The sequence below is a fragment of the Hyperolius riggenbachi genome, chromosome 12 (assembly GCF_040937935.1).
Source record: "Hyperolius riggenbachi isolate aHypRig1 chromosome 12, aHypRig1.pri, whole genome shotgun sequence".
In the NCBI taxonomy this organism is placed as follows: domain Eukaryota; kingdom Metazoa; phylum Chordata; class Amphibia; order Anura; family Hyperoliidae; genus Hyperolius; species Hyperolius riggenbachi.
This window is the reverse complement of record NC_090657.1, coordinates 226,910,129-226,937,666: the sequence shown is the minus strand read 5'-3', so window position 1 is coordinate 226,937,666 and position 27,538 is coordinate 226,910,129. Positions and strand designations below refer to the sequence as shown.

Genomic DNA, 27,538 nt, shown 5'->3' with positions numbered 1-27,538 from the left:
GTACATCGTACATATGCTACCTCACTTGTCTCTGTAGAGTTGTATAATGTTGTAATGTCTCTCCTCCATCGTACATCGTACATATGCGACCTCACTTGTCTCTGTAGAGATGTATAATGCTGTAATGTCTCTCCTCCATCGTACATCGTACATATGCTGCCTCACGTGTCTCTGTAGAGTTGTATAATGCTGTAATGTCTCTCCTCCATCATACATTGTACATATGCTGCCTCACTTGTCTCTGTAGAGTTGTATAATGCTGTAATGTCTCTCCTCCATCGTACATCGTACATATGCTGCCTCACGTGTCTCTGTAGAGTTGTATAATGCTGTAATGTCTCTCCTCCATCGTACATCGTACATATGCTGCCTCACTTGTCTCTGTAGAGTTGTGTAATGTTGTAATGTCTCTCCTCCATCATACATCGTACATAAGCGAGGTCACTTGTCTCTGTAGAGTTGTATAGTGCTGTAATGTCTCTCCTCCATCGTACATCGTACATATGCTACCTCACTTGTCTCTGTAGAGTTGTATAATGGTGTAATGTCTCGCCTCCATCAGTCATCGTACATATGCGACCTCACTTGTCTCTGTAGAGTTGTATAATGTTGTAATGTCTCTCCTCCATCGTACATCGTACATATGCGACCTCACTTGTCTCTGTAGAGATGTATAATGCTGTAATGTCTCTCCTCCATCGTACATCGTACATATGCTGCTTCACTTGTCTCTGTAGAGTTGTATAACGTTGTAATGTCTCTCCTCCATCAGTCATCGTACATATGCGACCTCACTTGTCTCTGTAGAGTTGTGTAATGTTGTAATGTCTCTCCTCCATCATATATCGTACATAAGCGAGGTCACTTGTCTCTGTAGAGATGTATAATGCTGTAATGTCTCTCCTCCATTGTACATCGTACATATGCTGCCTCACTTGTCTCTGTAGAGTTGTATAATGCTGAAATGTCTCTCCTCCATCGTACATCGTACATATGCAACCTCCCTTGTCTCTGTAGAGTTGTATAATGTTGTAATGTGTCTCCTCCATCGTACATCGTACATAAGCGAGGTCACTTGTCTCTGTAGAGTTGTATAATGCTGTAATGTCTCTCCTCCATCGTACATCGTACATATGCGACCTCACTTGTCTCTGTAGAGTTGTGTAATGCTGCAATTTCTCTCCTCCACCGTACATCGTACATAAGCGAGGTCACTTGTCTCTGTAGAGTTGTATAATGCTGTAATGTCTCTCCTCCATCAGTCATCGTACATATGCTGCCTCACTTGTCTCTGTAGAGATGTATAATGCTGTAATGTCTCTCCTCCATCGTACATCGTACATATGCTGCCTCACTTGTCTCTGTAGAGTTGTGTAATGTTGTAATGTCTCTCCTCCATCAGTCATCGTACATATGCTACCTCACTTGTCTCTGTAGAGTTGTATAATGTTGTAATGTCTCTCCTCCACCGTACATCGTATATATACGACCTCACTTGTCTCTGTAGAGTTGTATAATGCTGTAATGTCTCTCCTCCATCGTACATCGTACATATGCTGCCTCACTTGTCTCTGTAGAGTTGTGTAATGTTGTAATGTCTCTCCTCCATCAGTCATCGTACATATGCTACCTCACTTGTCTCTGTAGAGTTGTATAATGTTGTAATGTCTCTCCTCCACCGTACATCGTATATATACGACCTCACTTGTCTCTGTAGAGTTGTATAATGCTGTAATGTCTCTCCTCCATCGTACATCGTACATATGCTGCCTCACTTGTCTCTGTAGAGATGTATAATGTTGTAATGTCTCTCCTCCACCGTACATCGTATATATACGACCTCACTTGTCTCTGTAGAGTTGTATAATGCTGTAATGTCTCTCCTCCATCGTACATCGTACATATGCTGCCTCACTTGTCTCTGTAGAGTTGTATAATGTTGTAATGTCTCTCCTCCGTCGTACATCGTACATATGCTGCCCCACTTGTCTCTGTAGAGATGTATAATGCTGTAATGTCTCTCCTCCATCGTACATCGTACATATGCTGCCTCACTTGTCTCTGTAGAGATATATAATGTTGTAAGGTCTCTCCTCCATCATACATATGCAACCTCCCTTGTCTCTGTAGAGTTGTATAATGCTGTAATGTCTCTCCTCCATCGTACATCGTACATATGCTGCCTCACTTGTCTCTGTAGAGTTGTATAATGCTGTAATGTCTCTCCTCCATCATACATCGTACATATGTGACCTCACTTGTCTCTGTAGAGTTGTATAATGCTGTAATGTCTCTCCTCCATCGTACATCGTACATATGCGAGGTCACTTGTCTCTGTAGAGTTGTATAATGCTGTAATGTCTCTCCTCCATCGTACACCTTACATATGCTGCCTCACTTGTCTCTGTAGAGTTGTATAATGCTGTAATGTCTCTCCTCCATCGTACATCGTACATGTGCTACCTTACATGTCTCTGTAGAGTTGTATAATGCTGTAATGTCTCTCCTCCATCGTACATCGTACATATGTGACCTCACTTGTCTCTGTAGAGTTGTATAATGTTGTAATGTCTCTCCTCCATCGTACATCGTACATATGCTGCCTCACATGTCTCTGTAGAGTTGTATAATGCTGTAATGTCTCTCCTCCATCATACATCGTACATATGCTGCCTCACTTGTCTCTGTAGAGTTGTATAATGCTGTAATGTCTCTCCTCCATCATACATCGTACATATGTGACCTCACTTGTCTCTGTAGAGTTGTATAATGCTGTAATGTCTCTCCTCCATCGTACATATGCTGCCTCCCTTGTCTCTGTAGAGTTGTATAATGCTGTAATGTCTCTCCTCCATCGTACATTGTACGTATGCTGCCTCCCTTGTCTCTGTAGAGTTGTATAATGCTGTAATGTCTCTCCTCCATCAGTCATCATACATATGCTGCCTCACTTGTCTCTGTAGAGTTGTATAATGCTGTAATGTCTCTCCTCCATCAGTCATCATACATATGCTGCCTCACTTGTCTCTGTAGAGTTGTATAATGCTGTAATGTCTCTCCTCCATCGTACATCGTACATATGCTGCCTCACTTGTCTCTGTAGAGTTGTATAATGCTGTAATGTCTCTCCTCCATCGTACATTGTACATATGCTGCCTCACCTGTCTCTGTAGAGATGTATAACGTTGTAATGTTCCTCGTATTTATTGTACAATGCTAGAATGATGCTGACGTGATGATCTCCTTTTATCTTTTCACAGAAAAGCCTCGTATGAACAACATCCTGACCTCTGCGACTGAGCCCTACGATCTGTCCTTCTCCCGATCCTTCCAGAACCTCTCCCACCTGCCGCCTTCCTACGAATCTGCCGTCAAAACCAATCCAAGTAAATATTCCTCTCTCAGGCGCTTAAGTAGGTGTCGCTCGCTAAATTCATTTTCTGACACCTTCATCTCATCACATGGCTTCTGTGTGCAAATGTCTGAGGAAATGTGTGGCCATATCCCCATCACTGAGCGTTCCATCATCACTACTGTCACCCTATCCCCACATACTTCTCTCCCATAGCACAGACTGCGGAGAAGAGAGATAGAAAGAGGAGTTCGCAGACTCCTCCAGCAGCACAGAGTGTTTCAGGAGAGGAGGGTTAGATAGAAGAAGGAGCAGACTCCTCCTGCAGCACAGAGTGTATCAGGAGAGGAGAGTTAAAGGAAGAAGCAGAGTCCTCCCGCAGCACAGAATGGCATAGCCATGTTAATATTGATTACTGTTGAATAACTGTGTAGAGGGTTAGCATAGTACAATAGTGCTTGACAACTGCAGTGTCACAAGCTGTACATACAGTGATTTGTACGGGTAATAGATAATGTGTGGGACCTGGGATCTCCCCATCTCTCTGGGCCAGTTGGCAAGGACAGGGGAGAGTAACTGAAAGTGATGCTAACATTAGAAAACTACATCTCACACGCGGAGAGCTTGGTGCCGCTCAGCAGGGCCACTTCTAGACTATTTGCTGCCTGAAGAAAACTTATGAGGATGCGCCCCACCCCCCCCCCTCCCGAATTTGGCACCCAACATTTTGTACCACACATTATAGCTGCGGTGCAACCAAAACCACTAAATACACCCTCAGAGTATGTAGGTAGCTAGATATAGGTGCCACCTGTATAGGTAGCCAGGTGTAGGTGCCCCCAGTATAGGAAGCCAGGTGTAGGTGCCCGCAGTATAGGTAGCCAGGTATAGGTGCCCCCAGTATAGCTTGCGAGGTTTTAGGTGCCCTCAGTTTAGGTAGCCAGGTATAGGTGCCCCTGTATAGGAAACCAGTTGTAGGTGCTCCCACTATAGGTAGCCAAGTAGAAGTGACCCCATTACAGGTAGCCAAGTATGGGTGCTCCAGTATAGGTAGCCTGGTATAGGTGTCCTCAGTATAGCTAGTCTGGTATAGGTGCCCCCAGTATAGCTAGTCTGGTATAGTTGCCCCCAGTATAGCTAGCCAGGTAAAGGCGCCCCCAGTATAACGAGCCAGGTATAGGTGCCTCCAGTATAGATCGCCAGGCATAGGTGCCCCCAGTATAGGTAGCCTGGTACATGTGCCTCCAATATAGGTAGCCAGGTATAGGTGACCCTAGTATAGGTAGCCAGGCATGGGTGCCTCCAGTATAGATGGCCAGGTAAAGGTGCCCCTGGTATAACTAGCCTAGTGTCTGTGCCTCCAATATAGCTAGTCTGGTATAGGTGCCCCTCCCAGGTATCGCTAGCCAGGGAAAGGCGCCCCCAGTATAGATCGCCAGGCAAAGGTGACCCTAGTATAGGTAGCCTGGTGTATGTGCCTTCAATATAGGTAGCCAGGTATAGGTGACCCCAGTATAGGTAGCCAGGCATGGGTGCCTCTATTATAGGTAGCCAAGTATAGGTGCCCCTGGTATAATTAGCCAAGTGTCTATGCCCCCAGGATAGGTAGCTAGGTATAGGTGCAATCAGTATAGGAAGCCGGGTATAGATACTTTTACTATAGGAAGCCAGATATAGGTGCTTCCAGTATAGGGTGCTAGGTGTAGGTGTCCTCATTATAGGTAGCTAGGTATAGGTGTTTCCTGTATAGGAAGCAAGGTATAGGTGCCACCAGTATAAGTAGCCAAATATAGGTGCTACCAGTATAGGTAGCCTGGTATAGTTGCCCCAGTATAGGTAGCCTGGTATAGTTGCCCCAGTATAGGTAGCCTGGTATAGTTGCCCCAGTATAGGTAGTCTGTGGTGTCCTGAGGGGTGCTTAGCTCAGGACTGCTGCACCTTGTACTGTACCCCTCGGATGTCTGTGGTGACCTCAGATGATGGGGTATTTAGCACAGGAATGCCACACCTTGTACTGTACCCCTCAGATGTCTGTGGTGTCCTCAGATGATGGGGGTGCTTAGCACATGACTGCCACACCTTGTACTGTACCCCTCAGATGTCTGTAGTGTCCTCAGTTGAGGGGGTACTTGTCACAGAACTTCCACACCTTGTACTGTACCCCTCGGATGTCTGTGGTGTCCTCAGATGAGGGGGTGCTTAGCACAGGACTGCCACACCTTGTACTGTACCCCTCGGATGTCTGTGGTGTCCTCAGATGAGGGGGTGCTTAGCACAGGACTGCCACACCTTGTACTGTACCCCTCGGATGTCTGTGGTGTCCTCAGATGAGAGGTTGCTTAGCTCAGGACTGCCACACCTTGTACTGTACCCTTCGGATGTCTGTGGTGTCCTCAGATGAGGGGTGCTTAGCTCAGGACTGCCACACCTTGTACTGTACTTTTCGGATGTCTGTGGTGTCCTCAGATGAGGGGTGCTTAGCACAGGACTGCCACACCTTGTACTGTACCCCTCAAGAGTCTGTGGTGTCCTCAGATGAGGGGTGCTTAGCACAGGACTGCCACACCTTGTACTGTACCCCTCGGATGTCTGTGGTGTCCTCAGATGAGGGGTGCTTAGCACAGGACTGCCATACCTTTTACTGTACCCCTCGGATGTCTGTGGTGTCCTCAGATGAGGGCGGGGTGCTTAGCACAGGTCTGCCAAACCTTGTACTGTACCCCTCGGATGTCTGTGGTGTCCTCAGATGATGGGGTGCTTAGCACAGGACTGCCACACCTTGTACTGTACCCCTCGGATGTCTGTGGTGTCCTCAGATGAGGGGTGCTTAGCACAGGACTGCCACACCTTGTACTGTACCCCTCGGATGTCTGTGGTGTCCTGAGATGAGGGGTGCTTAGCACTGGACTGCTACACCTTGTACTGTACCCCTCGGATGTCTGTGGTGTCCTCAGATGACGGGGTGCTTAGCACAGGACTGCCACACCTTGTACTGTACCCCTCAGATGTCGGTGGTGTCCTCAGATGAGGGGTGCTTAGCTCAGGACTGCCACGCCTTGTACTGTACCCCTCAGATGTCTGTGGTGTCCTCGGATGAGGGGTACTTAGCACAGAGCTGCCACACCTTGTACTATACCCCTCAGATGTCTCTGGTGTCCTCAGATGAGGGGTGCTTAGCACAGGACTGCTACACCTTGTACTGTACCCCTTTAGATGTCTGTGGTGTCCTCAGATGAGGGAGGGGTGCTTAGCAGAGGACTGCCACACCTTGTACTGTACCCCTCGTATGTCTCTGGTGTCCTCAGATGAGGGGTGCTTAGCTCAGGACTGCCAAACCTTGTACTGTACCCCTCAGATTTCTGTGGTGTCCTCAGATGAGGGATGCTTAGCACAAAACTGCCACACCTTGTACTATACCCCTTGGATGTTTGTGGGCTCCTCAGATGACGGGGTGCTTAGCTCAGGATTGCCACACCTTGTACTGTACCCCTCGTATGTCGGTGAATTCATCAGACACGAATGTGTGTGTGTTTTTTATCTGCTGTGTGCAGTTCCATTATTCCATCATCATCGCTTGGCTTTGTATTGTGTATTGAGTTATGAAGCAGTTTTCTAAATGTGTTTGTTTATAATTATTTCAGCCGATAAGGAAGCTGATGACTATTACACGAGAAGACGGCATCTTCCAGACCTGGCCGCTCGGGGAACGCTTCCCCTCAACGTCATCAAAATGACTCAGGATCAGTCCAACTACAGAGAGAGGCCAAGAAGGCCTGTGAGGGCCATGTCTCAGGACAGAGTCCTTTCTCCAGAGAAGAACATGCCTGACGAAGGCTACGGCCTGCCATATGACCGGATCCTGTCCGATGAGCAGCTCCTGTCAGCTGAACGCCTCCATTCCCAAGATCCTCTACTTTCCCCAGATAAGGCCATGACCCTGAAGAGGTCTGAGTTTCAATCAGAGAAGTCCATGTCAAGAGCCATTTCTCAGACAGATGTCTTTGTTTCCACACCAGTCTTGGATCGTTACCGGATGACAAAGATGCACTCCCATCCCAGTGCCTCAAATAACTTGTATAACACGTTGGGTCTGAACCAAACTGCTGCCAAGCGACAAGCCTTTGCTTCTCGGAGGCACAACACCGTCGAGCAACTGCACTATATCCCAGGTCACCATCAACAATATCGCACAGCTAGCAAAACAGAGGTGACTGTTTGATAAACCAATGTGAATTGTAGATATTCGTTAACAGACTAAAGCAGTCCCATGACACCACACTACCGTGGCCTTGTGGGCCAAGAAGACCTCTTTGTTCATGTTCCATAAGTCAATATCCATGTCCATCACTCTCATCCCATTCAGCAAGTGTCTTTATGTAGTCTTGGGAAGCAGAACTGGATTTAGCAGAGTGGACTTTGGGACATCACCCGTTTTCTATGAACTAAGTCGAAACATGGTCTTCAGGAGAACTTGAAGGGCTTTCCAGTGCAAATATGCTTCAGCCTACCAGTGAGGCCGCCAATCAAGAATCAATATTGATCAGCAGGCAATCCAGAGAATGAATTATTGATCAATGGCAACAGCTGTAGACTTTCAGGACTGGAGAAATCTACACAACTGTTCCCATGACTGTGGCCACCATAAGAGTCAGTCTATATCTTCTGACACCTCCATGCTACATACTCACCAGCTCACGTGGTGTCCATCATCTCCTTGGTGGCAGTAAGGTTCTGAAAGCTCCCTAGTGTGGTGGAGAGACAAATCAGTCCAGAAGGAGGATAATCTTTAATGGAATATTTTATTAGTGCCTATAAATCGTTCGCCCTTTTAATGTAGGTATTAGTGGGTGTGTCTCAATAAGCACAATACTACTAATAAGAGTCCATACTTCATCCATCCTATTTTTATGGCAAGGACCCTGGTGTAAATAGACGTGGTCAGTAGATCAGGAGTGGACTTTGTTTTCTTACCGGACAGTTCTAGCCAATAAGTGACCGGATGTCATTGTTTCTCATGCTATACCTTATGGACCTTTTATATCGATTACTCGGAAACGTACATGCCTTCCACCGTAAGCTTTTTTTTTCTACAAGAACAAAGACAACGTGGTGTATACAGGACACGCGAAGGGCCACCTGCTGGCAAAGAACATCCTGGGAAATTGTTCAGAGTTAAAAGGACTTTTTAAGAGGTTTCTAATCTTTGCTCTGGTGGCATCCCACCCATCATAATCAAATCACCCTTTTGTAATTGGGAAACTTGGCCATTGTATTAGATACAACTTGAAAATTTTTTGAATATAGAGTTTAAAAGCGTGTGACGTGGACCTATGTGAAATGACCTTGTTGTAATTACATTTTAGTTGTTCTATGAAGCCTATGTTTAAGGGGCAGCTTTACTGCTAGCAGTGGGATGAACTACCCTTTAGAAGTGTATGGATCCTGTCACAGAAGTTCCTTGTGCCCAATTTCCATCATTTGATAGAATAACGGGTGATCTTTAACTTGGGAACAGAGGCCATATTGCATCACTGTAGATTTAATCCAGGCGTTGGGGCGGAGCTCCGTAAGTAATCTTTTGTGCCATAACTTTGTAGGACCGCCCCCGCCCGACGTATTTCTCTGAAACATGGCAGCCACGCCCCCATGCACCCTGGACTTCTTACATTTCAGATGTACATCCAGAACCTAAAAAAAAAGAATCTGTTTACATTTCTCAGCAGTTCCCTCACAGACATACAACTCGATCTTAACATTTTCTAGATGTGATTTTTTTAATCATCATTGATGATATATTTTGTAAAAAAATAAATACATAAATATATATGTACAAAAAAAAAATCCCCGAAGTGTGATCTATAATCGTTAAAACAAATAAAATGGGACCGTACAGCAATAGCCCCAGTGATAACTATAGACTTCCAGACGTACTACACTCTCTATAAAGGATCATTTATATCGCTGAATGTACTTATTATTAACTCCTGATCGTCACCGTACGACATTATTAATATTATTATTACTATTATTATTAATTAGCAGGAACAAAACTTTGTTGGTTTTATTCATTTGTTGATTTTTTTTTTTTTATACTTTTGTGAAATAATCTATTGTTTCTTTGTGTTGTTTTGGAAATGGCTCTGATAGAAATATGACATGATTTATAATACTGTGCTTATAACGACAATTAAAGTGATTGGCCAGAGAAGCCCGTCTGGGTTCCGGATCTTTCCTTTTTCAGTTATTTTTTTTTTTGTTCTATTTTCTTTTCTTTCAGATGATCTGATCATAACATGAAACACCAGCAATAACTTAATTTTCAGGAGTAAAGGACACACCAGAATAGACCGCACTTACCATCCCCACACAAATCATTCTACAAGCTCCTACCTTTTTATTATTATTTAAATTAGATGGAACACAATAAAATATAAGCTGTGAATTCATGTATGTTTTATATTGCCTTAACATAGGCTGGTTAATGACAGGACTGCCGGTTGATGACTGACAGTTAATGAGAGGAAATGACGGTTAATGACAGGACTGATGGTTAGTGGGAGGAGTGACAGTTAATAACAGGACTGACAGTTAATTACAGGACTGGCAGTTGGTAAGAGGGCTGACGGTTAATGACAGGACTGACCATTAGTGAGAGGGCTGACAGTTAATGATAGGACTGATGGTTAGTGAGGGGAGTGACAGTTAATGAGAAGTGTGACGGTTTATGACAGGATGGATAGTAAGGCCTCCTTTCCACAAACTGTTGAGCTGTGTGCTCAGCAAGCAGCTACCAGGCAGCAGTGAGCAGTTACCAGGCAGCAGTGAGCAGTTACCAGGCAGCAACAAGCAGTTACCAGGCAGCAACAAGCAGTTACTAGGCAGCAGTGAGCAGTTGAGAGAGTTTGAGAGGCATTTCACTGCCTATCAGCGGTCCGTGGAAAAGAGGCCTAAGAGTAGTGACCGTTAATAATACGACTGACTCTTAATGACAGAACTGACAATTGGTAAGTTAGTGAGAGTAGTGACAGTTAATGACAAGACTTATAGTTGGTAAGGGGACTGACGGTTACTGAGTGGAGTGACAGTTAAGGACTTACAGTGAGTGGAGTGACAGTTAATGAGAGAAATGACAGTTTATGACAGGACTCATGGTTAGCAAGAGTAGTGACCGTTCATAACAGGACTGACAGTTGGTAAGAAAACTGGAGGTTAGTGAGTGGAGTGACAGTTAAGGACGGGACTGACAAATGGTAAGCGGACTCACTGTTAATGAAAGAACTGATGGTTAATGAGAGGTCTGACAAGTAGTGGAAGGGCTGACGGTTAATGAGCAGTGACTGTTAAGGACAAGACTGACTGTTGGTAATAGGATTGACCGTTCTGTCATTAACTGTCACTACTATCACTAACTGTCAGTTCTCTTACCAACTGTCAGTCCTGTCATTAACCATTACTACTCTCACTGACAGTTGGTAAGAGTACTGACGGTTAGTGAGTGGACTGACAGTTAATGACAGGACTGACAGTTTGTAAGAAGACTGATGGTTAGTGAGAGGAGTGACACTTAATGAAAAGAATGACGACTAATGGGGGTACTGACAGTTAAGGACAGGACTGATGGTTTACGATAGGACTGACAGTTGGTAAGAGGACTGATGGTTAATGAAAGGGCTGACGGTTAGAGTAGTGACAGTTAGTGACAGAATAGACCATTAGTGAGAGTAGTGAACGTTAAGGACAAAAAATATAGTTAATGACAGGACTGACGGTGGGTAAGAGGACTGATGGTTAGAGTAGTGACAGTTGGTGACAGGACTGACAGTTACAGAAATTAGTGACCGTCAAGGACAGGACTGACTGTTAAGGAATAGTGACACAAGATATGGTGATATAGTTGGCATTTGGAATGCATTGTCTGTCTTTCTACTTGTGATATATATATATATTATATATACTACTCTGGCACCTCCGTTTCATAGTATACTAACCTGCTGACATGTACATTAGAGGGAGCCCTGTGTTCTCTATGTTGTGTATAATGTGTGATCTGATGGCGGGATAAGCTGTGGTGACTTTCCTGCGCTGAGCGGGGACTGGCCTGATGGCCGATGATATACTGTGGACATTGTACATCTGAATAAAGGACCCTCCCGAAACACCAAAGCTTATCCTTCTATTTATTTCTATGTCGTCATGCATACCTGTACATCATCAACTCTCTCAGGAACGTCGTATTTATGCTCCACCCGTCAAAAGCTTCGCAACATTCCAATATTTTCAGGTTTCTTTATTGAATCTCAAGCATTTCAATGTCTACTCATGCCTGTAATGGAATCCCAGAACACAAATCATGGAATCCATGTAGAATCCAAAATGTAAACCTTTTCCCGATCAGAGGAACCATATGTGGTAGATAGAACTGCTGGACACAATCATAACATTCTCTCTACCATGGAAATCACCTATTCTTCAGAAAGCTCCTCCCAGCTCTCCTGCAGAAGGTCCCATTAATGGGCAGAGTCACATATTTTTCAGAAAGCTCCTCCCAGCTCTCCTGCAGAAGGTCTCATTGATTGGCAGAATCACATTGTTCAGAATGCTCCTCCCAGCTCTCCTGCAGGAGGTCTCATTCATGGGCAGAGTCACATATTCTTCAGAAATCTCCTCCCAGCTCTGCTGCAGGAGGCCTCATTAATGGGCAGAATCACATATTCTTCAGAAAGCACCTCCCAGCTCTCCTGCAGGAGGTCCCATTCATGGACAGAGTCACATATTCTTCAAAGCTCCTCCCAGCTCTCCTGCAGGAGGTCTCATTAATGGGCGGAGTCACATATTCTTCAGAAAGCACCTCCCAGCTCTCCTGCAGGAGGTCCCATTCATGGGCAGAGTCACATGTTCTTCAGAAAGCACCTCCCAGCTCTCCTGCAGGAGGTCTCACTAATGGGCAGATTTGCAGGTTCTTCAGAAAGCTCCTCCCAGCGCTCCTGCAGGAGGTCTCACTAATGGGCAGAATCGCAGGTTCTTCAGAAAGCTCCTCCCAGTGCTCCTGCAGGAGGTCTCACTAATGGGCAGAATCGCAGGTTCTTCAGAAAGTTCCTCCCAGCTCTCTTGCAGGAGGTCACATTTCTGGGCAGCTCTTGTAGGTGGCTTTATAAGTTCTTCCCAGCTCTCCTGCAGGAGGTTTCATTAATGGACGGAATCGCATATATTTCAGAAAGCTCCTCCCAGCTCTTCTGCAGAAGGTCCCATTAATGGGCAGAATCACAGGTTCTTCAGAAAGCTCCTCCTAGCTCTCCTGCAGGAGGTCCCATCAGTGAGCGGAATTAGAGATTCTTCAGAAAGCTCCTCCCTGCTCTCCTCCAGGAGGTCACATTAATGTGCAGAATCACATATTATTCAGAAAGCTCCTCCCAGCTATCCTGCAGGAGATCCCGTTAATGGGCGGCTCTTGTAGGTGACTTAGCGTTAATTGCTTCAGCTGCATTCTTCCAGATTCTTTATTTGGAAGAAAATAAAGTGAGATGATAGAGAACATAATGTACTATTCCAACAGATTTAACAGTGAAATAACAGGTGGTAATTTACATGTGCTATGAGAAAACAGTTCTGTCCTCAGAAAATCCCAAAAAAAAGTCTCTGTAGGAGGAATTGTACTTCATTTCACCTCTGTAGTTTTTATTCTGCTATGTTTATCTCTTGATATTAGACTGAAGACTGATTCACAAAGCTTTTCTGATGAAATATCTCCCCTTACTTATCAACTCACAATTTATCTCTCCATCTCTAACTTAACTCTTAATTTATCTTTCCATTTCTAACTTAAAGGAGTACTGTAGGGGGGTCTGGAGAAAATGAGTTGAAGTTACCCGGGGCTTCTAATGGTCCCCTGCAAACATCCTATGCCCGCGCAGCCACTCACCGATGCTCCAGCCCCGCCTCCAGTTCACTTCTGGAATTTCAGACTTTGAAGTCTGAAAACCACTGCGCCTGCGTTGCCGTGTCCTCGCTCCCGCTGTTATCACTAGGATCGTACTGCGCAGGCACAGACCATACTGGGCCTGCGCAGTACACTCCTGGTGACATCAGCGGGAGCAAGGACACAGCAAAGCAGGCGCAGTGGTTTGCAGACTGTAAAGTCTGAAATTCCAGAAGTGAAATAGAGGCGGGGCCGGAGCATCAGTGAGTGGCTGCGCGGGCACAGGATGTCTGCAGGGGACCATTAGAAGCCCCGGGTAAGTTCAACTCATTTTCCCATGACCCCTACAGTATTCCTTTAACTTATAATTTAACTCCTTAAAGTGAGCAATAAAAAAAGCAAATTATTTTGGCTTCAGACTCTCTTATGTTAATCGGTAAGATCAAGGCTGATTCGCGGCAACAGCGTGGCAGAATAAGGTATTTATCCCCCAAAATCCCAGGGCAAAATTCCATGACTTTCCAGGTAGTGAATTTTGCTGCCCGGGAAAGGCAGAGCTTTGCTCTGTAGCTTTGTCTCCAGTCCAGTCAATCTCCGCCTCTCCCTGAATGTGCAGTTGTACATAGGCAACGGGGGTTGTCCACAGACCTCAGGAATCACTCTGTTAATCTCGGGGAGTCACAGATCATCGTAGGAGGTCCAACAAGCCTCCAATCATAATCCAGTCCATACACAATCAATCGATTCCGGACTCAACCCTTGCGCGAATAATCTTCAGAATTTATTGTAATAATGCATGCGGTTATACAGCAGACAAAAAAGCACAACGTTTCGGGCTACATGCCCTTTCTCAAGCACTTGTGGTAGAAAAGAAGGTAAAACGTTTTAAAAAGGAGGAGGCGGCAGTGGACTTACCTCCTCGAAGTAGACACAAGTAACTTGTTGGTTTTTTTTTTCAACAAAACAATTTATTTCCATACTCCAAACAAGTGCAACGCGTTTCGCGGACACATCCCACTTCAGGCTATAACAAGGCATATACACTGTATGACAGAGACAAAAAACTTGGACTAAGTACCAGTGCATGTTGGTATTGCATAATGTTATCAAACTAAAATAAAACTATTTATGCAGGGTTGGTGGGTGGTGGTGATTTTTGTAGAGTATAGCTTTTATTTCCTCGAACCAAGTCCATTCATGGAGTTTTGATTCTGTCCTGCTCTAGATTAACCCCTTGTTTCTGCTCTGTGTGTCTATCACAGCCGAGTAATTCTGGTCGTAGTCTGTCTGGGTGGCCAGGTGATTTGGTTTTTGGACCTGAATGTCATGTTCTGGGTGGTGTCCCTCTTCAGATATTGTGCTGGTTAAAGACTGGCACTGGCATTGGGGAGTTCTGTTAGATTTGCCTCCTGAGTAGTATTTGTGTTTTTGCTTTATATGGAAATAAAGTGTAAGAATGCTGCTGTTTCGGCAGAATTTTTGGGGTGCTGTAGAGGGCAGTAGATGGAAACTGAAAATTGAGGTACAGTAGGAAATACTTAGGGTTCAGTAGAGGTACAGTAGAGTATTGGGGTATAGCAAAATGGGGTGCAGTAGAGGTACAGTAGAGAGTATTGGGGTATAGTAAAATGGGGTGCAGTAGACTGAATTTTGGGGTGCAGAAGAGAGACACGGGCAATACTGGGTTCCACTAGAGGCACACAGATAATATTGGGGTGGAGTAGGGGGACAAAGGGGATATTGATGTGCAGTAGAGAATATTGGGGTAGAGTATATAATATTGGGGTGTCGTAGAGGGATACTGAGAATATTGTAGTGGAGTAGAGAAGATTGGGGTGCAGTTGAGGGATACAGAATAATATTGGGCATCAGTAGAGGCACACAGGAAATATTGGGATGGAGTAGAGAATGTTGGGGTACAGTAGAAATTGTGACAGATTTGGATGCGGTAGTCAGGCATGGAGAATATTGGGGTGTAGTATAGGGGTACAGAGAATGTTGGAGTACAGTAGTGGAACATATGGGGAATATTGGTATGGAGTAGAGAATACTGGGGTGCAGTAGAGGGGCGCAAAGATTGGGGAGCAGTAGACAGACTCTGAATATTCGGATAGAGTAGAGAATATTGGGGTACAGTAGAAAATGAAAATTTGGGTACAGTATAGACAGAATATTGGGGTGCAGAAGTGAGACATGGGGAATATTGGAGTACAGTAGACACATAGAATATTGCAGTGCAGAAGTGGAACATGGAGAATATTGGGGTGCAGTAGTGGAACATGGAGAATATTGGGGTGCAGAAGTGGAACATGGGGAATATTGGGTGCAGTAGAGACATAAATATTGGGGTGCAGTAGTGGAACATGGAGAATATTGGGGTGCAGAAGTGAGACATGGGGAATATTGGAGTACAGTAGACACATAGAATATTGGGGTGCAGAAGTGGAACATGGGGAATATTGGGTGCAGTAGAGACATAAATAATATTGGGGTGCAGTAGTGGAACATGGAGAATATTGGGGTGCAGAAGTGGAACATGGAGACTATTGGGGTGCAGTAGTGGAACATGGAGAATATTGGGGTGCAGAAGTGAGGCATGGAGAATATTGGGTGCAGTAGTGAGGCGTGGAGAATATTGGGGTGCGGAAGAAGATGCTCACCGTGTAACATGATTTAGGAGAGATGAGATGGACATTTTGCTCACATATTTTCTGGGACATCTCTGCTGCGGTGACCAATGTTCAGAAATGAATTCCAGAGATCCAGGAGTTCCGTGCAGCACAAGATGTCCCTCCCCGGTATTACCGGTTCCTTGCCTGACGCAGGTGAAAATGTATGGATAATGGATTGTCTGGCAGAGGAGGGGGTGGCAGACTGTGGTAGTGGCACTCTGCAGGTCTCCTCTCAGCCAACGTGGCAGCTTGCCTTCGGAAGAAGTCCTCCTGGATCTTCAGAGAACTCCTGAGGATCTGCTCTGCCAATCAGGTAAGACTGCTTTCATATGTCCCTGAACTTTGGTGTAACTTCAGCAAAACTGTTACTGTAAAATGTGGAGGAAGAGGCCAGCCAATAAGGTTTCTTGTCTGTTCTGACATAGGTTTCCTCCTCACTTCCTTTCCCAATGATGATTACTGGCAAGGCCAGGAAGCAATGGAGATCTCCTCAATAGGTACCTAGACAAGAAAAATGATTACAGAATAATCTGAGACTCTGGTGCAATGAGTCCAGACAGAGTTCCATCTCTGAATGTGGTTTATGCTATTTCGTTATTTCGTGTCAGTGAGGCTACACTTTGTATTATTCTGTAGAGTCTCCGTCTATCTGACCCACTGAGCTGTAGAGATGTCGCGAACCTCCGATTTTCGGTTCGCGAACCCTGTTAGCGAACCTCCGCGAAAGGTTCGGTTCGCGAAAAAGTTTGCGAACCGCAATAGACTTCAATGGGGAGGAGAACTTTGAAAATTTTAAAAAATTCTACTGGCTAGAAAAATAATAGAAACCATGTTTCAAGAGCTCTAATACCTGGAGGCACACCTGATTGAGTGAAATACACATCATTGCTGGAGGACCCGCCCACCCTCCCTCCAAGCAAGGCCTTATACCATTTGACTTAGTTGTCTGCCTACACTAATTAGTTATGGGACAGCTGCTACACACTCTGCTAGGGAGATTTTAATTAGCCTCTTGTGGGTCACCTCCCCCCTCCTCCCTCCCTCCTCTCTCCCTCCCTCCTCTCTCCCTCCCTCCTCCATTCTACCCTTCTACCTATTCCCTCCTACCGGAGGGAGGAGGGTCTCTTCTGCCAGGGAATTATACTATTTTAAAAACCAGTATACATCATACCATGGCTGGGAATCGAACCCAGCTCTCACTGTGTGGTGGGCAAGTCACCCTAACCACTGTACCACTACAGTAGTAAGTGAAGCTGGCCTAAAAATTACCATTTATGCTCAATGCAATAAAAAACGGTTGCTTAAAGGGAACCTTAACTGAGAGTGATATGGATGTTTCCTGTAAACAATACCAGTTGCCTGGCAGTCCAGCTGATCTTTGTGACTGCAATAGTGGCTGAATCACACCCTGAAACAAGCATTCAGCTAATCCAGTCAGACTTCAGTCAGAGCACCTGATCTGCATGCTTGTTCAGGGGCTGTGGCTAAAAGTATTAGAGACACAGGATCAGCAGGCGATTCAGGCAACTGGTATTATTTTAAAAGGAAAAATCCATATCCTTCTCCGTTTAGGTTCCCTTTAAGGATTTGTAGCATAAAAGCCAACTCACATTGGCTGGGATTTGAACCTGGGTCTCACTGTGTGGTGGGCATGCACCCTAACCACTGTACCAACTGAAGCTGGCCTAAAATTTACCATTTATGCTCAATACAAGAGAAAAAGTAGACAAGACAAATAACCTTTATATCACACTTTTCTCCTGGCGGACTCAAAGCACCAGAGCTGCAGCCACTAGGGCATGCTCTATAGGCAGTAGCAGTGTTAGGAAGACTTGCCTAAGGTCTCCTACTGAATAGGTGCTGGCTTACTGAACAGATAGAGCTGAGATTTGAACTCTGGTCTCCTGTGTCAGAGGCAGAGCCCTTATCCATTACACCATGCAGCCACTGCTTACAGATATGTAGCCAGACATGGCCTTCTCTTTTGTGTTCAACAGTTGTCCAAAGAGAACACCAGATAGCCAGGTAGATTCATATCTCTCTCTCTTCCTAACACTGCTACTGCCTATAGAGCATGCCCTAGTGGCTGCAGCTCTGGTGCTTTGAGTCCGCCAGGAGAAAAGTGTGATATAAATGTTATTTGTCTTGTCTAATTTGTCTCTTGTATTGAGCATAAATGGTAGTTTTTAGGCCAGCTTCAGTTGGTACAGTTGTTAGGGTGCATGCCCACCACACAGTGAGACCCAGGTTCAAATCCCAGCCAATGTGAGTTGGCTTTTATGCTACAAATCCTTAAAGGGAACCTAAACGGAGAAGGATATAGATTTTTCCTTTTAAAATAATACCAGTTGCCTGAATCGCCTGCTGATCCTGTGTCTCTAATACTTTTAGCCACAGCCCCTGAACAAGCATGCAGATCAGGTGCTCTGACTGAAGTCAGACTGGATTAGCTGCATGCTTGTTTCAGGGTGTGATTCAGCCACTATTGCAGTCACAAAGATCAGCTGGACTGCCAGGCAACTGGTATTGTTTACAGGAAACATCCATATCACTCTCAGTTAAGGTTCCCTGTAAGCAACCTGTTTCTATTGCATTGAGCATAAATGGTACATTTTAGGCCAGCTTCACTTACTACTGTAGTGGTACAGTGGTTAGGGTGACTTGCCCACCACACAGTGAGAGCTGGGTTCGATTCCCAGCCATGGTATGATGTATACTGGTTTTTAAAATAGTATAATTCCCTGGTAGAAGAGACCCTCCTCCCTCCGGTAGGAGGGAGGAGGGAATAGGTAGAAAGGGAGGAGGGAGGTGGGAGGTGACCCACAAGAGGCTAATTAAAATCTCCCTAGCAGAGTGTGTAGCAGCTGTCCCATAACTAATTAGTGTAGGCAGACAACTGAGTCAAATGGTATAAGGACCTTGCTTGGAGGAGGGAGGGGGGGCGGGCCTCCAGCAGTGAGAGCAGTGTGTTTGGCAATAATGTGGCTGCTGACAGTGATATGGAGGGTCAAAGTTTTGCTCAATAGAGCATTATGGGGCGAATCGAACTTCCGCAAAAGTTCGCCTGATGCAGGCGAACGCGAACCCCCAAAGTTTGCCTGGAACAGTTCGCAGGCAAACCGTTCGCGACATCTCTACTGAGCTGACCCGGCCACTAGGGAGGAGCTTCTAAATTCTGTGGTATTTCGATTTCCCAGTTCCAGATCGGAAATTGGCTTTCCGTGGTGGAATTCCATGGAAATACCGCATTACCAAGGCCAGACCAATCACATGAATTGTGTCAATCAGAGAATCAGTATAGTACCACGGAAATCTGACTGCCACAGAGATTTTAGGCTAATCACATGGTGTCCGTCCAATAAAGGCACCTGGAAATTTGGGCGCCCAGGAATGCTGACTGCAAAATATTGTATTAAATACCAATATTTTACTATGGCCAAACCTAACCCCACTCTCACACAGAACTCTCCCCCTGACGCTGAGCCCTTAACCACCCGCCACACACACACTACCTGCCTTAACCTAAACTCTGCTCCAACCACCCACCCCACCCGCACAATCTAGCTACTTGACGCCTCACACTAATGCTTCATACACACTTGAGATAAAAGCCTTTGGAAAAGGCAGGATCACAGACCAATTTTACCCCCTTCCATGTAGTATGAGAGCCATACTCTACACAGTCTATTCTATGGAGCTGAACTCCACATCAGACAGAAATCTTACCCCCTTCCATGTAGTATGAGAGCCACACCTACACAGTCTATTCTATGGAGCTGCACTCCCCATCAGACAGAAATCTTACCCCCTTCCATGTAGTATGAGAGCCATACTCTACACAGTCTATTCAATGGAGCTGCACTCCCCATCAGACAGAAATCTTACCCCCTTCCATGTAGTATGAGAGCCATACCTACACAGTCTATTCTATGGAGCTGCACTCCCCATCAGACAGAAATCTTACCCCCTTCCATGTAGTATGAGAGCCACACCTACACAGTCTATTCTATGGAGCTGATCTCCCCATCAGACAGAAATCTTACCCCCTTCCATGCAGTATGAGAGCCACACCTACACAGTCTATTCTATGGAGCTGCACTCCCCATCAGACAGAAATCTTACCCCCTTCCATGTAGTATGAGAGCCATACCTTCACAGTCTATTCTATGGAGCTGAACTCCCCATCAGACAGAAATCTTACCCCCTTCCATGTAGTATGAGAGCCATACCTTCACAGTCTATTCTATGGAGCTGCACTCACCATCAGACAGAAATCTTTGCAAGATGCTGCACACACAGATGCTGTACACACTCAAAAATCATTATTTGCAAAAGATCTGTTCCTGCAAAAAATCCATTCCTGCAAAATGCATTCATAGTCTATGAGATCTGCAGATCCTCATACACACTTGTTTTAACAGACTTCATCTGCATATCTGGCAATTATCTGCAGATCTGAAGATCCATCCTGGTGGATCTGATCTGCAGATGATCTGCAGATGATTGTCTGTTAAACGAGGTGTGTATGAGGATCTGCAGATCTCATAGACTATGAATGCATTTTGCAGGAACGGATCTTTGGCAGGAACAGATCTTTTGCAGATACTGATCTTTTGTGTCTGTACAGCATCTTTGTGTGCAGCATCTTGCAAAGATTTTATCTGATGGGGAGTTCAGCTCCATAGAATAGACTGTGTAGGTATGGCTCTCATACTACATGGAATGGGGTAAGATTTCTGTCTGATGGGGAGTGCAGCTCCATAGAATAGACTGTGTAGGTATGGCTCTCATACTACATGGAATGGGGTAAGATTTCTGTCTGATGGGGAGTGCAGCTCCATAGAATAGACTGTGTAGGTGTGGCTCTCATACTACATGGAAGGGGGTAAGATTTCTGTCTGATGGGGAGTTCAGCTCCATAGAATAGACTGTGTAGGTATGGCTCTCATACTACATGGAAGGGGGTAAAATTGGTCTGTGATCTTGCATTTTCCAAAGACTTTTATCTCAAGTGTGTGTGAAGCATAAGATAGGAGATAGATGCAGTAGGATAGATAGATAGATAGATAGATAGATAGATAGATAGATAGATAGATAGATAGATAGATAGATAGACATTGGATGTGTATAGTTGTGTGTATAGCTGTGTTGGTATCCGTATTGTATGTCAGTAATGATGTAGGCACCTTGTAGCTGTGTAGGGTACTGGGAAAAAACACAGACAACGGGAGCCCAAATTGTGCAGTATATCACAGGTAGATGGATAAGTAAAGTGTTTGAAAAGGGAATACTCACAAAGGTGGGTTACACACGGTGCAACCGACCATTTCAAGCAGGTGGAGTATCTTATACCTGACTCCACTCAGGTATGCCAGTAATCCTGGAGACGGTCGCTCTCTTGGTAAAGAACCTCGTGCACTCTAAAACTATGATGTGGTGTGGATTCCACCTCAAGTATGGTGCATGTAGCTCCCCTCACTGGAACGTGGGGGGGAGTATGACACAGAAGGGAGTAAAGAGGTGCCCCGAATGTGGCTATCAGACTGCAGTGGCACTTTGTTTGGCCTGATGAAGTGGGCTAGATCCCACGAAACGCGTTGCCTGTGCTTGTTAATAAACATTTCTGCTCAAAGTGAGTTGTCGTCTATGAGGTAAGCCACCTCAACCTTTTAACTTTTTTATACTCCATTGGGCGCCTTTTTACTCCCTTCCTTGTAGCTGTGGATTTAGATATACAGCAAAGTCCCCGTTACCCGGCACTCACGGGGATTGGCTGATGCTGGCTAACTGTGCTTTCAGGTTGCTTGCGACTGAGTGTTAGAAATGGGCCTCGCTAATACAGTACAACCCCTGACTCTGTATACATATCATACACTGGAATTGGAAGTATATTAGCCTTGTTGGGGCCAAGGAATCCAGTGTAAAAGCACAGCAGAGACTACAAGAAGCCTAAAAAGTTGGCCTTCACCACTGATTACTGCCAGAGTTTTGTCCTGGTTGTTTGGGACATCTGGTTAGTTGAGTTCTGGATAACTGGAACTCTGCTGTAGATATAATATAGACAGATAACATTGCATGTACACAGTGTGTATAGGTGTATTGGTATCGGTTATATATTAGTAATATGTAGATATAGGGTGGGTAAATAGATGTGGCTATATTATACAGATGATATTATATATAGCTGTGTTGGTATGAGGTGACTGGTGTCAGTAATATGTAGATATAGGTTGGGTGGATATATTATACAGATGACATTATATATATAGCTGTGTTGGTATGGGGTGACTGGGTGTCAGTAATATGTAGATATAGGTTGGGTGGATATATTATACAGATTACATTATATATAGCTGTGTTGGTATGGGGGGGACTGGTGTCAGTAATATGTAGATATAGGTTGGGTGGATATATTATACAGATGACATTATATATATATAGCTGTGTTGGTATGGGGTGACTGGGTGTCAGTAATATGTAGATATAGGTTGGGTGGATATATTATACAGATTACATTATATATAGCTGTGTTGGTATGGGGTGACTGGTGTCAGTAATATGTAGATATAGGTTGGGTGGATATATTATACAGATGACATTATATATATAGCTGTGTTGGTATGGGGTGACTGGGTGTCAGTAATATGTAGATATAGGTTGGGTGGATATATTATACAGATTACATTATATATAGCTGTGTTGGTATGGGGTGACTGGGTGTCAGTAATATGTAGATATAGGTTGGGTGGATATATTATACAGATGACATTATATATATAGCTGTGTTGGTATGGGGTGACTGGGTGTCAGTAATATGTAGATATAGGTTGGGTGGATATATTATACAGATTACATTATATATAGCTGTGTTGGTATGGGGGGGACTGGTGTCAGTAATATGTAGATATAGGTCGGGTGGATATATTATACAGATGATATTATATATAGCTGTGTTGGTATGGGGTGACTGGGTGTCAGTAATATGTAGATATAGGTTGGGTGGATATATTATACAGATATTATATATAGCTGTGTTGGTATGGGGTGACTGGCGTCAGTAATATGTAGATATAGGGTGGGTGGATATATTATACAGATGACATTATATATAGCGGTGTTGGTATGGGGTGACTGGTGTCAGTAATATGTAGATATTGGTTGGGTGGATATATTATACAGATGACATTATATATAGCGGTGTGTTGGTATGGGGTGACTGGGTGTCAGTAATATGTAGATATAGGTTGGGTGGATATATTATACAGATGACATTATATATAGCTGTGTTGGTATGGGGTGACTGGCGTCAGTAATATGTAGATATAGGGTGGGTGGATATATTATACAGATGACATTATATACAGCGGTGTTGGTATGGGGTGACTGGTGTCAGTAATATGTAGATATAGGTTGGGTGGATATATTATACAGATGACATTATATATAGCTGTGTTGGTATGGGGTGACTGGGTGTCAGTAATATGTAGATATAGGTTGGGTGGATATATTATACAGATGACATTATATATAGCTGTGTTGGTATGGGGTGACTGGGTGTCAGTAATATGTAGATATAGGTTGGGTGGATATATTATACAGATGACATTATATATAGCTGTGTTGGTATGGGGTGACTGGTGTCAGTAATATGTAGATATAGGTTGGTTGATATATTATACAGATATTATATATAGCTGTGTTGGTATGGGGTGACTGGTGTCAGTAATATGTACATATAGGTTGGGTGGATATATTATACAGATGACATTATATATAGCGGTGTTGGTATGGGGTGACTGGTGTCAGTAATATGTAGATATATATATAATGTCATCTGTATAATATATCCACCCAACCTATATCTACATATTACTGACGCCAGTCACCCCATACCAACACCGTTATATATAATGTCATCTGCATAATATATCCACCCAACCTATAACGGTGTTGGTATGGGGTGACTGGCGTCAGTAATATGTAGATATAGGGTGGGTGGATATATTATACAGATGACATTATATATAGCGGTGTTGGTATGGGGTGACTGGCGTCAGTAATATGTAGATATAGGGTGGGTGGATATATTATACAGATGACATTATATATAGCGGTGTTGGTATGGGGTGACTGGTGTCAGTAATATGTAGATATAGGTTAGGTGTATATGTTATACAGGTGACATTATATATATATATAGCTGTGTTGGTATGGGGTGACTGGGTGTCAGTAATATGTACATATAGGTTGGGTGGATATATTATACAGATGACATTATATATAGCGCTGTGTTGGTATGGGGTGACTGGTGTCAGTAATATGTAGATATAGGGTGGGTGGATATATTATACAGATGACATTATATATAGCTGTGTTGGTATGGGGTGACTGGGTATCAGTAATATGTAGATATAGGTTGGGTGGATATATTATACAGATGATATTATATATAGCTGTGTTGGTATGGGGTGACTGGGTGTCAGTAATATGTAGATATAGGTTGGGTGGATATATTATACAGATGATATTATATATAGCGCTGTGTTGGTATGGGGTGACTGGTGTCAGTAATATGTAGATATAGGGTGGGTGGATATATTATACAGATGACATTATATATAGCGCTGTGTTGGTATGGGGTGACTGGTGTCAGTAATATGTAGATATAGGTTGGGTGGATATATTATACAGATGATATTATATATAGCTGTGTTGGTATGGGGTGACTGGGTGTCAGTAATATGTAGATATAGGTTGGGTGGATATATTATACAGATGATATTATATATAGCTGTGTTGGTATGGGGTGACTGGGTGTCAGTAATATGTAGATATAGGTTGGGTGGATATATTATACAGATATTATATATAGCTGTGTTGGTATGGGGTGACTGGCGTCAGTAATATGTAGATATAGGTTGGGTGGATATATTATACAGATGACATTATATATAACGGTGTTGGTATGGGGTGACTGGCGTCAGTAATATGTAGATATAGGTTGGGTGGATATATTTTACAGATGACATTATATATAGCGCTGTGTTGGTATGGGGTGACTGGTGTCAGTAATATGTAGATATAGGTTGGGTGGTTATATTATACAGATGACATTATATATATAGCTGTGTTGGTATGGGGTGACTGGGTGTCAGTAATATGTACATATAGGTTGGGTGGATATATTATACAGATGACATTATATATAGCAGTGTTGGTATGGGGTGACTGGTGTCAGTAATATGTAGATATAGGTTGGGTGGATATATTATACAGATGACATTATATATAGCAGTGTTGGTATGGGGTGACTGGGTGTCAGTAATATGTACATATAGGTTGGGTGGATATATTATACAGATGACATTATATATAGCGGTGTTGGTATGGGGTGACTGGTGTCAGTAATATGTAGATATAGGTTGGTTGATATATTATACAGATGACATTATATATAGCTGTGTTGGTATGGGGTGACTGGTGTCAGTAATATGTAGATATAGGTTGGGTGGATATATTATACAGATGACATTATATATAGCAGTGTTGGTATGGGGTGACTGGGTGTCAGTAATATGTACATATAGGTTGGGTGGATATATTATACAGATATTATATATAGCTGTGTTGGTATGGGGTGACTGGCGTCAGTAATATGTAGATATAGGTTGGGTGGATATATTATACAGATGACATTATATATAGCTGTGTTGGTATGGGGTGACTGGGTGTCAGTAATATGTAGATATAGGTTGGGTGGATATATTATACAGATAACATTATATATAGCTGTGTTGGTATGGGGTGACTGGGTATCAGTAATATGTAGATATAGGTTGGGCGGATATATTATACAGATGACATTATATATAGCAGTGTTGGTATGGGGTGACTGGGTGTCAGTAATATGTACATATAGGTTGGGTGGATATATTATACAGATATTATATATAGCTGTGTTGGTATGGGGTGACTGGCGTCAGTAATATGTAGATATAGGTTGGGTGGATATATTATACAGATGACATTATATATAGCTGTGTTGGTATGGGGTGACTGGTGTCAGTAATATGTAGATATAGGTTGGGTGGATATATTATACAGATAACATTATATATAGCTGTGTTGGTATGGGGTGACTGGGTATCAGTAATATGTAGATATAGGTTGGGTGGATATATTATACAGATGACATTATATATAGCTGTGTTGGTATGGGGTGACTGGTGTCAGTAATATGTAGATATAGGGTGGGTGGATATATTATACAGATGACATTATATATAGCAGTGTTGGTATGGGGTGACTGGGTGTCAGTAATATGTAGATATAGGTTGGGTGGATATATTATACAGATGACATTATATATAGCGGTGTTGGTATGGGGTGACTGGTGTCAGTAATATGTAGATATAGGTTGGGTGGATATATTATACAGATGACATTATATATATAGCTGTGTTAGTATGGGGTGACTGGGTGTCAGTAATATGTAGATATAGGGTGGGTGGATATATTATACAGATGACATTATATATAGCTGTGTTGGTATGGGGTGACTGGTGTCAGTAATATGTAGATATAGGGTGGGTGGATATATTATAGAGATGACATTATATATAGCTGTGTTGGTATGGGGTGACTGGTGTCAGTAATATGTAGATATAGGGTGGGTGGATATATTATACAGATGACATTATATATAGCTGTGTTGGTATGGGGTGACTGGTGTCAGTAATATGTAGATATAGGTTGGGTGGATATATTATACAGATGACATTATATATAGCTATGTTGGTATGGGGTGACTGGGTGTCAGTAATATGTAGATATAGGGTGGGTGGATATATTATACAGATGACATTATATATAGCTGTGTTGGTATGGGGTGACTGGTGTCAGTAATATGTAGATATAGGGTGGGTGGATATATTATACAGATGACATTATATATAGCTGTGTTGGTATGGGGTGACTGGTGTCAGTAATATGTAGATATAGGGTGGGTGGATATATTATACAGATGACATTATATATAGCTGTGTTGGTATGGGGTGACTGGTGTCAGTAATATGTAGATATAGGGTGGGTGGATATATTATACAGATGACATTATATATAGCTGTGTTGGTATGGGGTGACTGGTGTCAGTAATATGTAGATATAGGGTGGGTGGATATATTATACAGATGACATTATATATAGCTGTGTTGGTATGGGGTGACTGGTGTCAGTAATATGTAGATATAGGGTGGGTGGATATATTATACAGATGACATTATATATAGCTGTGTTGGTATGGGGTGACTGGGTGTCAGTAATATGTAGATATAGGGTGGGTGGATATATTATACAGATGACATCATATATAGCTGTGTTGGTATGGGGTGACTGGTGTCAGTAATATGTAGATATAGGTTGGGTGGATATATTATACAGATGACATTATATATAGCGGTGTTGGTATGGGGTGACTGGTGTCAGTAATATGTAGATATAGGGTGGGTGGATATATTATACAGATGACATTATATATAGCTGTGTTGGTATGGGGTGACTGGTGTCAGTAATATGTAGATATAGGGTGGGTGGATATAT

At 43.5% G+C, this 27,538-nt stretch overlaps 1 protein-coding gene across 9 annotated transcripts in view; it reads left to right on the top strand.

Annotated features, from left to right (window-relative positions):
• SHISA6 (shisa family member 6) overlaps positions 1 to 11,515 on the top strand; it is a 434,141-nt gene extending 422,626 nt beyond the window's left edge. For 7 of the 9 annotated variants that reach the window (XM_068261893.1, XM_068261890.1, XM_068261887.1 and 4 more), the window contains 2 exons: positions 3,261 to 3,413; positions 6,994 to 11,515. In XM_068261893.1, coding sequence (XP_068117994.1) covers positions 3,261 to 3,413; positions 6,994 to 7,571 — 731 coding nt within the window. In that variant the 3' untranslated portion in view covers positions 7,572 to 11,515. The remainder of the gene's footprint in view (positions 1 to 3,260; positions 3,414 to 6,993) is intronic. The other 2 variants (XM_068261891.1, XM_068261888.1) reach the window with 1 other exon arrangement.
• The last annotated feature ends 16,023 nt before the right edge of the window (positions 11,516 to 27,538 follow it).